Source organism: Brachypodium distachyon, chromosome 4 (assembly GCF_000005505.3).
Source record: "Brachypodium distachyon strain Bd21 chromosome 4, Brachypodium_distachyon_v3.0, whole genome shotgun sequence".
NCBI classification, from domain to species: domain Eukaryota; kingdom Viridiplantae; phylum Streptophyta; class Magnoliopsida; order Poales; family Poaceae; genus Brachypodium; species Brachypodium distachyon.
In genome coordinates, this window is record NC_016134.3 from 10,773,639 (window position 1) to 10,785,493 (window position 11,855).

General features: G+C 40.1%; 1 protein-coding gene across 3 annotated transcripts; it reads left to right on the top strand.

Annotated features, from left to right (window-relative positions):
• The first annotated feature begins 1,964 nt into the window (after positions 1-1,964).
• On the top strand, positions 1,965-11,207 carry LOC100843690 (protein MICRORCHIDIA 6). 3 transcript variants are annotated; one of them, XM_010239151.3, is made up of 21 exons: positions 1,965-2,121; positions 2,264-2,333; positions 3,341-3,703; positions 4,466-4,540; positions 4,661-4,695; positions 4,799-4,877; positions 4,986-5,075; positions 5,151-5,226; positions 5,819-5,894; positions 6,150-6,284; positions 6,558-6,656; positions 7,026-7,127; positions 7,207-7,353; positions 8,150-8,242; positions 8,737-8,785; positions 9,005-9,116; positions 9,351-9,556; positions 9,629-9,738; positions 9,823-9,854; positions 10,460-10,502; positions 10,677-11,207. In XM_010239151.3, exons 3-21 carry the CDS (start codon positions 3,349-3,351, stop codon positions 10,815-10,817), a joined length of 2,055 nt encoding a protein of 684 aa, XP_010237453.2. In that variant the 5' UTR covers positions 1,965-2,121; positions 2,264-2,333; positions 3,341-3,348; the 3' UTR covers positions 10,818-11,207. The 3 variants fall into 3 exon arrangements, with proteins under 3 accessions (XP_010237453.2, XP_014757498.1, XP_014757497.1); XM_014902012.2 differs by lacking the exon at positions 3,341-3,703 and having other exon boundaries at positions 4,466-4,559; XM_014902011.2 differs by lacking the exons at positions 1,965-2,121; positions 2,264-2,333 and having other exon boundaries at positions 3,445-3,703; positions 4,466-4,559.
• The last annotated feature ends 648 nt before the right edge of the window (positions 11,208-11,855 follow it).

The window sequence follows — 11,855 nt, forward strand, 5'->3', positions numbered from 1 at the left end:
GGAGTAGAGATCGAGTTCTTTTGCTTGCTCAATTGTCCAACAGAAATCTCCCCATATCTTTGACTTCAATACGCTGGGAAGAGCAGCCGCAATGCATTTATGTACGCATGGGAAATGATCGAGCAAAGGACCCATCGCTTTGCCTCTCCTTCGCTCACTGCCTCTCCCCGTATCTTTGCCTCTTTATGGATCAGTGGTTACATCATTTATTAGAAGGGAAGAGGGACAATGCAGGGAGGGGGGAATCGAACCAGGACTCAGCTGGGGAAAACCTGGCCTGCCGTGCTAATTCGTGGGCCACTTCGTTCGTCCTTGGCTCACTGCTTAATTATACCGTTTGAACACAAAATCATGTAAATTTGACAAAACAAACTGTGGTCTTTTTTTCAAGAAATTTGATGAGAAGCAATGCTACCTGGTCGCTACCAAATGGCCTGTGAAGGCCGGAGATGCCTTAACTAATTTTGTAGGCTTCTAGGTGAAAATGCTTACGTTTTCCTCCAAAACATAGTCTAATTGTGCACAGGACATGTACAAATACAAGTCTATTTTTCGCAATTAGCTGGGTTTTTCCCCTCACAAATGGAGTAGTAGACTGCATCTAAGTCACCGCTGCTTTTGCCACGCGTCCAGCCACCACTCGTCCGAAATAGAACTAGCTCACATGCATGCGTCTGTATGCTTTACAAAAATAATTTGCTGATTCCTAAATTTTATTTGCAAGAATTTATGATTTTATCCAAAAGAAAAAACAGTCAAAAAACACCAACTCGAAGATTTTAATTGTGGCATGCACGCCCTTTGGCTTGTTAAATTGGGATGCTAACGCTATCTCACGGTAGACATTTGCCCGCGCTATGTTAGCCGCACTTTGTTCAAATGTAATTAATTTTGATTTTTAACCGCAGTTTTAATACTTCAACCGCAGATTTTGCCAACACGAGTATATTCAACACTTTCAAAATGCAACGAATATAAATTTGACGCACTTTAAAACTAAATTGACGCACTTTGTGTTCCTACCCGCCCTTGGTGCACGGGAGGAAGCGAGCGGGGAGGTTCTGCGAGGTCATAGAGGTGATGGCGGCGAGTTCCGGTACAGGGACAAATGGCTTCGAGAAGGCCGGAGGTAATAACAAAATCATAACCCTTCACATATATGTGAATGTGTAAGTGAAGATGCTTATTTTTTTCCGTGGGCAGGAAGACTAGAATATGGCCGGTTTGAGCAACAGATATACCAAAAACACGATACACATATTTTACAACTAGTTGTTTTCTTTCCTTGCAGACGGAGTTCCGTACACATTATATAACATGACACCAGCTTTCGGTTGCATTGTCAACACTGAAAAATGGAGAAATCTGTCATATTGGAAGAAGAAAAAGAGGATTGAAGGAAGTAAAAAACATCTAAAAATTTGCATGAAAATTTTGGTTCAAATGCCACTTTTAGTTCTAACTCATACAGTCACACACATTAAAAATGCATATTTTTAGTGTCCAAAGCCAAAAACATGTAAGGTCTTCCCGGCGTTGCAATGCCAAATTTCTGACGGCAGGTTGCCACCTTGCATCGATGTCTAAATTTTCAACGTTATAGTTTAACTCCCCCAAAAATAATAGGGCCCACACCGATAAAAAGTAGTGGACCAAGCTAACTTCTGTACTTCGTGAGTTGAATAGTCAGAGTTTAGAAAAAATATAATTATTATATTCGTCGTAGAGTTTGGGCATCGAAACAAAGTGCTCCGGTTCACATGAATTTTTCTCCGGCACCAGCTAGAGAACGCAGGACGTCGATTACAAATGCTGAAAAGTGAATTTGGCATCGACATTTGGCTATCTAGAATATGCTTTTCCAAACACGCCAAAGAAATTACTTTTGGTTTGTAAGCTAAAAATCATAATCCACTAATCAAGCCTAACCAAACAAAAAACAGAACAAAGGGGTCTCACTCACTATCACGCCCATTTCCATCCCCCGTTCACTTCACACAGACGTCTCGCCTCGCTAAACCCCCGCTGCCCTCTCTGTCGAGCTCGCCTGAGGCCACCTCGAAGAAATTCTCCTCCTGGCTCTTCCTCCCCTCTACCGGACCGATTCCTCTGCCCGGCAAGGTTTCGTTCTGGCTTCTTCTCTGCTTCGAGCAATCTCTGTGACCCTTCGAACCCTAGCTTTCTGCTTACCAGGCTGCTATTTGGGGCTTTTCTCCGCTGCTGCGAGCCGGAGTACTGATTGCGTGTTTTTTTGTTTCCAAAGATTTTGCGGGGGACGGCGGCCGCGGTCGGGAAGAAGGCCTGCTTGATCCTGGACTCGGCCAGATAGATTGGTGAGTTGATTCCTCTGCCATGGGTGCCAAAAAGTTGGGTCCTTGTTCTCTTTATTCCTCTTCAACAAACAATGCTGTCAACGGTGGAGTACAATCGGTGCTGCCTTTGTTGCAACTTGAAAGATTTTTTATGGAATTGAGCTTTTGCTCTTGTAAATTGGGGTTTTTCCTTCTTGCTTCAAGGGTTTGGTATAAATCCCCGCAAAAGCAAGGGGTTTCTCAATGAGGTCTTAAAAGGGGTAATTTTGTCTTTCTGTGCTAATCAAAGATTAGCTGGGTATCTAGATTGGATCCTATGCACTGCTGCAAAGGAAGCCCAACCAACCCGGTTTTTAGTTCTGTGAATCCAGCCATCACATTCGTGCTAATACAGACATTCATCTAGTACATGATCCGATGATGGAGCAAGTACAATAGTTTGAATGAAAGCAACCAGGAAGCTACAAATGTGGATCGGTCGTTGCATGCATGCTAGCTAGATAAACTGGAGGTGTTATTATCTTCCTCATGGGAACTTACTGCAAAATAAGGATCTTTATCATTTGGATAAGAAAGATCTTATCATTTTCAAGAATTGGTCTTTTCTAGTTTTCTGTTTATATGCCAAAATGTTGTGCCGAGTCCACCTAAGAGCTCGTTCATTTCATCTCATTCCGGCGGGGATCAACATGGATTATCAAGATTTGAGATCTGTTTCCCTTAAATCCCTCCCAATCCTCCTCAAACCCCACCTAACCGAATGAGACCTGAGGGATACTGCAGCAATTCTAGATACTGAAAAGTCTTGTTTCTCCCGGCCTCTGCAAAAAAGGTGCAGACATCCCTGTGTAATATATAATCATACAAAAGTTCCTATTGGATAGGATCCTCCCAAGGTGGAATCACCATCGGCACCAGCTCATTTTCTTTTTTCTTTTTCTCAGCACCTTTTGTTTTTCATGCTGGTCAAATCTGTACTGCTTTGTGCGCCTGTCCATTCTCATCACTCGCACGTTTTGGGGTTTCAGGTTAAGTAATGACAGTAGAGGATTTTATTGACTTGGTCAGTGACGAAGATAGCATTGAAGGAAATGATCATAATGGCGGTCAGTGTGATGATGCAGCTGAAACTACAGCATCCTCATCAATTTCAGCACCAGGTGTTATTGCTACAGCATCCTTGTCAATGGCTGAACGAGGAGAAGGTGCTAGAACAACATCATTGTCAGTGACAAAAAAGAGTGCTACTTCATCCTCACCAAATATAGAACACCAGAGTGATGAGCCAGTTGCATTGCTGCGCCCCCCTCCCATTCCATCAGCTTTGCCATTTCCCAAGGAGTTCTGGAAAGCTGGAGATTACAAGGTTTCTGCTCAAGCGGCTAATAACAGTATGTTCTTAGCCCTTATAGGCTCAGCACTCTATTTACCATGCCACCAGTGGTGATCACCAGTCCTGTTGTGTTTAGAGTGTCTATTGTGGCAGGTTGGGTTGATGCTACTGTCTTTCCACTTTTCTCCTCAGAATTGGTAGTGTCAAAAAAAAAAAAAACGGATCCTTGTTTTCTATATTTTGCAGTGAATCACTAGTTAGAACTTTTTTTGAGCTGCATCCAACTTGCACTGCCAGAACGTTGCATTGTGGTTAGTGTTGGAGGTGAAATACCGTCTTATCAGTCCGGCTTACATAACATCATTCCTCATTCATAGAGTGGTAGTTTACCTAGGCTATCTTGTTTTTTGTTACTACTATCTATAGTTGGTTTATGTCCTTGTTAGTTGGATTTATTTCCTTTAGATATATTCCACATAATTGGATAAGTACTCTGCTAGAGATGGCATCCCTAGAACAGGGAGAATATATCCATGGTTCACTAATGAAAAGTCTCTTCTGTTCAAAGTCTTCTTTGGAGTCTATCTTTGCGCCCTCCGAATACCCTGATCTCCTTCAAACCACACCATCCAGCCTCTTTCTCTATTCATTTGTACAAAAGTACTTAGGAAAAACCTGCACTGACAGATTAGACGGTCAGAGTGGCTTTGAGTTTTGACAGCCCCATTCCCATTCGTATCATTTTTCTAAATAAAATAAATTCCCATTCGTATAACCTATTTAGTCTTATTCTGATAATTAAACTTTACAATTTGTGTAGATGGTGCAAGCCGTTTGCGGATCCATCCCAAGTTTCTTCATTCAAATGCTACTTCGCATAGATGGGCATTTGGTGGTGCGTCATGATGGCATCAGTAAAAGCGTCCTCTTTTATTCTGCTTATATCATGTGTTTGTGCTTCTAATTATGAAAATCTTAACTACGTATTGATGTATGGTTAACTCTTATTGTACAGCTATTGCTGAACTGCTTGACAATGCTGTTGATGAGGTTTTTTCCAATATTTAGCAACAAAATATTACCACCGTTTTTTCATGAATCTCATGATTTTTTTTTCTTGATTCTTCTGTTTTACATGGGCAACACGTGGTAGGTGAACAATGGGGCATCCTTTGTGAAAATAGATAAGATGAAATATTCTCCTCATGGCGAGTATTCGTTAGTGATACAAGGTAGCATACAAGTATGTACTGTACTAGTATCTTCTAGCATTGTGGAATGTGGATGCATTATGGTCAGGTTGTCTTTCAGTAACTTATAACCTGAATTCTATGTTCAAGATGATGGAGGCGGTATGAGTCCTGAGGATCTTCGACGTTGTATGAGCTTTGGGTTCTCCCACAAAAGCACAGATTCATCAATTGGACAATGTAATGCCAATTCCTCCTGCTATTTGTTCATCTGCTACATACATAAGTTACTGACTTGTGTGGTCACAACTACAGATGGTAATGGGTTCAAAAGCAGCACAATGAGGCTTGGGGCAGATGTTATCGTATTCAGCTGCAGACAAGGCAATAGGTTTGTCCTACTTTAGCATTGCCTCATTTTCTTATTAATCTTCTGACATTAGCAAATATAAGTTTGTCCTGACTCTTTAGTTATCATGGTAAAATACTTTTTTTCCGTATATTATTGTTTTCGGTTAATGCATCCACCCCTCTAGTCCTTCCCTGTACAAAATATATCCCATCGGGTGTCAGGTTTTGTTAAGGGCCAAGTCTGTTTTTGTTGCACTTTGCCAGAATCTAGTTAAGTGGACATTTAATGATAGTAAAAGCTCCCTGTTTTGGCTCCAAAATGTAGGTTTGTTAGTCAAGGTATCCAAAGATAGGGGACATTTAGGTGCTAATAGAAGCTCACATTGCCGAGTGAAGCCTAATATTAATAAGATGCAGATTTTTTGCAAATTTAAGACCTTATTACAGACAACTTATGAAATACTATGTGGTCTCTTGAAGATAAAAAACTTACGAATATGTCTTCTTGTGTTGCACGTCTTTGCTGATGTCTTCTTAACTTGCTATCCAAACTTCTATTCAATATTTTTCCCAATTACCTATGATTTATTTAGGTAAACCACTTCTTAATTTAATGCTTGATATTACTGTAGATTGACACAAAGCATTGGGCTGCTCTCCTACACATTCCTTACAAGAACCGGCTGCAGCGACATATTGGTGCCAGCAGTATGTTAGTTGAACCTATTAACTTATAACATTATTGATGTAGTATCTGCAACAGCATCACCATTTTTTGATATATAGCAGTAATTGAACAAGAGTACACTGAATTTTTTATCCAATATAAAAGCTTTTAGTTAGTAATACTATCTTCAGAAAATCAATTACTAGCATTTATATTTAACTTAGCGCTTTTAACCGAGTCAAACCATGATGCTGCAATGTTTCCTGCTAACCAAGTGATGTTATTTTTGTTTATAGGTTGACTATGAATTTGATGCATCAAGTTGTACTTTGAAGAGGATAATTGACCATGGTGAAAAACACTTCTCTTCCAATTTATCCACTCTTTTGAGGTGGTCTCCATTTTCTACAGAAAACGATTTATTGAATCAAGTAAGTTGCTACTTTTCAGTTCAACCATTTTCATTTGCTGCAATTCGTCTATGACTCCTTCAATCTTCCTGAATTTTTTTTCTTTCTAAAATCAATCAATTGCCTGCTGGTATACAAGTAATGGTAACTCAGTTATTATACCTAAAAGGTAATACTTTAAAGTTGAATGTGTAGACTTTGTTCTGAAATGAAGTTTTTTTTTTCATATCTATATCTAGATTGATTTGTTTGTGCAAGACTGCTAGTTACTTATTCTGATGCATGTGCTAACAGTTCAGGGACATTGGAACCCATGGTACAAAAATTGTTGTATTCAACTTGTGGTTCAACAGTGCGGGGGAAACAGAGCTCGACTTTACAACTGACGACAAGGTGGATATTTCTTATCTCTGCAATCATTGCTCCATAGATCTTAGTATTGCTTCTCGTAGTATGTACTGAAGTTTTCTGAGAATGTTGGACAGGAACTTTAGATTTATTGTTTTTAGAAAATGGAAGCTTTATTACCCCCGGTTTATGCATATATGATGCATATGGCCTAAAGTTTATTACAAATACAAACACTGTGACTTCCTCGAAATCTAAAGAAGTCAATCCCCAAAACCAAACTACAAGCCTAGGAGTCTAGCTTGCACGCCACCCAAAGTAGTATATATTTATGATCTACTCCAGTTCCACTATATGAATAAATTCCATATGATTTTTTACTAAAGAAAACTTTGTTGCATGATGGTGGTGCAGGATATTATAATATCGGGAGCACCCAAGATACGACAAGAATACAAGGAAGTAGAAATGTTGAATCATATGCATATTGCAAATCGCTTCCGATATTCACTTCGTGTTAGCTCTGAGCATTAATCTGGTTTTCTAACTTACATGTGGTTTATTCTGAATGTCTGACAAGCTAAAATGTTGCCAGGTTTATGCATCTATACTATACCTTCATCTACCAGAACAGTTCAAAGTCATCTTGTGTGGACGAGTTATTGAACCCCATCATATTGCAAGTGATCTCATGTACCGTGAATGTATCAAATATCGACCACAAGTTGGAGTAAGCACAGAGGTTGGTTCTAGCAAACTGGTCTCAAATATCAGTTCAGAACTGGTCTCAGCTGTATTTACATCTATAAATCATTTCCTGATTAAAATGATACTCTCCACAGAAGGTACTTAATTTACTAGCCATGTTTTGTACTTGTTGTATTGGACATTGTCACATTGATACCGTCTCCAGTATACAACTTTGATAATTACCTTTTCTGATTACATGTTAATAAATTTAATGACATGGAAGCATTTTTTTATGATAAATCTAGTAATAGCATCTGCACATGACAAGTTCATTAAAAAACATTTGCGCATGACCAATCCAAATAATTTTGTGTACACTAGCTGTCAAAATTTAAAGGGTCGATTGCACACCATTCTAAAACTACATCTACATTCCTTTTTTAGCAAACAGCATTTCATTGCGCATGCTATGTTATTGCACAGTGAAATTTCTCAGTAATTAAGGAACCTAGTTTGAAATAGAGTTTGCACCCATCCAAGTACTACCTCTGATCCAAAATGTAAGTCTTTTAAGACATTGACAGAGTCTTGAAGATGGTACTTTGACCATCAATATTTAAACGTGTTGTCTCATATAACAAATTATAGATTACAAAAGTACATTTCACAATAAATCATCAATTTGATGCTTTGGATGCTAGCGATTCTTTCTTTATAGATGTTCAACTTAGAAATGGTTGACTCGTAAAATTCTAAAATGATTACATTTTGGATCGGAGGTAGTATAATTTATTCTTTTGGATACCTGAAAATTATGCCGTGCTCCTAATTCATCTGTTTTGAGTCAGATTGATGTCATAACTACAATTGGCTTCTTAAAAGGTGCTCCAAAACTGGATGTCTACGGATTCAATGTCTACCATAAGAACCGTCTCATACTGGTAAAATTTAATGATACTGCATGTACTACTCCGTTTAAGTGTGTCACATTGTTATCTTTCTGTTTAGAAAATGGAAGCTTTATATTTCCCGGCCTCTGCATCCATGATGCATATAGCCTAAAGTCCCGTTTTAACTTTGGGTATGTTTTTCTAGGAAACTAGAGATTATGACAATGCAATTGCTGAGTAAGTAAAGTTCAAACACCATATTAGTAAGAATAAGGAACCCAATTACCCAACTTACCATCAAAGTGGGTATTGTGGATTTTGGTTTCAAGTGGATTTAGGCGATTCCTCTTTGGTTTAAAGTTTGCTTCGTAGAGTTTCCTCATACTAAACATCCCTTCCGACTGGGTACTCTGAATTTCTGATACTACAAATTGAAGATCCTCTTCACTGCGATAGTCCAGTCACCTGTTTCAATTTTGTGTTCTGTAGTATTGCTTAATGCTACCACATCATACTATTACTAATTCCATGGTTTCATCTTTCAGCCATTTTGGCCTGCAGGCTCTGAGAGAAGTAATGGCAGAGGCATTGCTGGTATAAGTTCCTAGTGAAGATTTCAGTTTGTTGCGTGGTCCCACCTTTTTAAGTGCTTGAGATTGTTGGTGCTAAATTAAATACTACTCCCTCCGTCCGGTATTAAGTGTCTAGATACGTATCGTTGCGACACTTAATACCGGACGGAGGGAGTATTTAGTAGTCCCACCTTTTTATGTGCTTGAGATTGTTGGTGCTAAATTAAATACTATTTGCTAGGTGTTTTAGAGGCAAATTTTATAAGACCTACGCATGATAAGCAAGATTTTGAGAAGACAGGACTTTTCCAGAGGCTCGAGACGCGACTAAAAGACATGACAAGGGAGTATCGGTAAGTTCACTTGTATTATATGGGGGACCGAAACTGCTTGCAGCTACAATCCTAGCCTTTGGTTGTGCACACTTTTGTGAATTACACACACCTTGCAGACAGATGGATAGTTGTGAATTGTTTGTTCTTCACTCTGTGTGTGTTTTGATATCCTTCTAGTCTCTTGTTTCATATGTTTAGTGATTTTCAATAGAAAAATAGGAGAACAATCAACAAACCATATATGTATTGCAGGAAGCATAATGGTCATTTGATTTACTACACCCGAAGAGCTACCACAAAGACTTGTGCTGGCAGTTCAAGTGCCAAAGCATCTGTGATGTTAGATCCTTGTTCCAATGGAGGCAACTCACGAGATCCTTTGCATGTTGGTTCCTCGAGGGATCAAATGGGCTATGGTGCATGCTCTTCAACGCCGATAAATATACCTGACCAGACTGGTTGGTATCAGATATCTTTCATCCACTTTGATGAGTCCCATGATTTTTTCCTGATTAGTGTACTGGAAGCAGAACCATGCGAAAGAAGGAACTCTTGTTCAGTGATTGATGGGAGGGCTAAAAAGAGGCAGAACACTAATGGTTATGTTAACCAACCAGCTGGAGGCGTCAATACTATCGAGGTTTGTAATGTGTTATTAAGTACATGGATAGATGATAGGGTAGCCAATTTTCTTCACTCACTAGTATTGATTGTATGTTTTCAGCTGGGAGCTTGGAGCCAGATTCTGAAGTCCGAGTGAGTAACGAATTCTTAGATTTAATTCATATAGTTTTATTCATAAGTATGGATGTCTTTTGTCTGTTATCTCTATGAAAAGCAACCTGTGGTTCATGGTATCTCTACTTTGCTGCTTCCATAGAGTATGGCAAGTTATGTACCGATCTTGAGCATATAATGAATGTTTGTGGTTTGAGCATGGATAAACTAAATCGAGCTTGACAGCAAATTATTGGAATATAAATACAGTTCAGCATTTTGCATTGGATTAACTTGAAGTTTGCAAATATTATTTTTATAGCAGAAAACTTTGCAAACGTGGATACCTGTCTTAATGCACCAAATATTTCATAAAACTTTTGTGATGAAGCTATATATTTCATATTCTTGCAAAGCAGTAGATTACTATGTTTTCTCTCTCAGCAATGATCCACAATTGTTAGGTGAAGGGGCTAATTGTTTGGCTGGTCAAGCTGGCATGTTTGTAGAGTCGTAGAAACAGTAAAACCTAAGCAAATATGTCATCCCTGCATTCTCTGATTCAGAAACTAAAACAGTTAATCATTGTTTTCTAAAAACCATGATGATGGTCACAGCAATGATTTTTTGCTTTCGTTCTGAAGGTGCTCCGAGCTCGAGGCAACAGCACAACAGCTCCTGTGTAAGGTAATGCGCTGGTAAAATGCAGCATCTAGTAGCACAGGATACGTTTATGTACTAGAACTATATAGTTGAGGTTTTCTCTAAGATCTGTGAAACGAAAACATGCCCCCTCTGCATTTTCATCTTTATAATCAAGCATCTGATGTGTTCGATCATCGATCACTTTTGATCGAACAGGCAGATAGCTTGACGAATGATCTCCATAAGTGGCAGTTGGTGCTCAAGGGCCTGGAAGATGAGTTGCAGTTCTACGAGGTTCTTGGCACCTTGCAGCATCAACCCGGTGGTGGCAGATCCTACGTTGGACAGCGACACTAATTAGAGTATCAACTGGGATCTGGCAGTGGAGGTCTTACCTGGCTCTACTTCTGCTGCGTATATAGAGACTCTTAACTCAAGATGGTATGAAGTCCCCTCCAGACAATCAACTGACAGCCACGGGATCCGACGCAGTTACTTTCACGGCGAAGGCGTTAGATTGGTAATTGCATGGATGTCATGTGCAATTTATCCTGACAATTTGCTTTCGTACTGTTGTCATTTACCTCGCTCACTGAACCATTTCACAGTAGAAAAGTTTGGGAGAATATGATGATTTCGAAAACGGCATGTTTTGCGAACAGGAGGGAGCTGTAGTCATGTGGACATGGCATTATACCAGGAAATTACTAATCACCATCCATTTAGTTCATTAGTTGCATACATATATATTCTTGGATGCCAATGTTTTGTTGTTTTATGAGTGTTTCTGGCGATAGATAGTGGAGCTTAGATCAATCACACCCCTTGTGGACAGGTGCGGATTTTTTTTTCCCAGCAGTGCTAGGCAGGGGCAAAGTGCCAAAGCCCAATTGGCCCACCCTGAGCCCATTTTCCAGTTAAAATTGGGAAGTAGGCGCATGCAGTATGTTGTGCGCGCATCTGCATATCGTCGTAGTATATAAACAAACCTAGATCGATCGGACGAATTGACTAAACCTAACTTGCAACACGGGTTTTTCCCGATCCAGCAGCTTAATCTACCTAGCAATGGGTGCTCTCGCATCGCCGCCGGAGCAACTCCAAGCCCCGTTGATCTCACCTGCGCCACCCGCCGCTGCCGACGACGATCATGACGCCGCCCGCAGCTCAGCTCGGGGGAAACCTGCGGCGTAATCTGCGGTTGCTTTCTTGCCGTGGTCGGCTGTTGTTTGCTCATACTCTTCCTCCTAAGCCCCATCATCTACTTGGTCTACGAGTCCAAGACGTCCGGCGAGGTCGAATACTCGGTCGCCATCACCAGCGCCGACGGCCTGCTGCCGGACGATCCATCGCCGTCGTCGTCATTGCTCTCGCCGGTGTTCAACCTCACGATTG

Excerpts from the sequence above, each read along its gene's own strand:
- LOC100843690 (XM_010239151.3), top strand. The coding sequence starts at position 3,349 with ATGACAGTAGAGGATTTTATTGACTTGGTCAGTGACGAAGATAGCATT. Across the intron at positions 3,704-4,465 it reads TGCTCAAGCGGCTAATAACA|ATGGTGCAAGCCGTTTGCGG; the intron begins GTATGTTCTTAG and ends CAATTTGTGTAG. Across the intron at positions 8,243-8,736 it reads ATAAGAACCGTCTCATACTG|CCATTTTGGCCTGCAGGCTC; the intron begins GTAAAATTTAAT and ends TTCATCTTTCAG.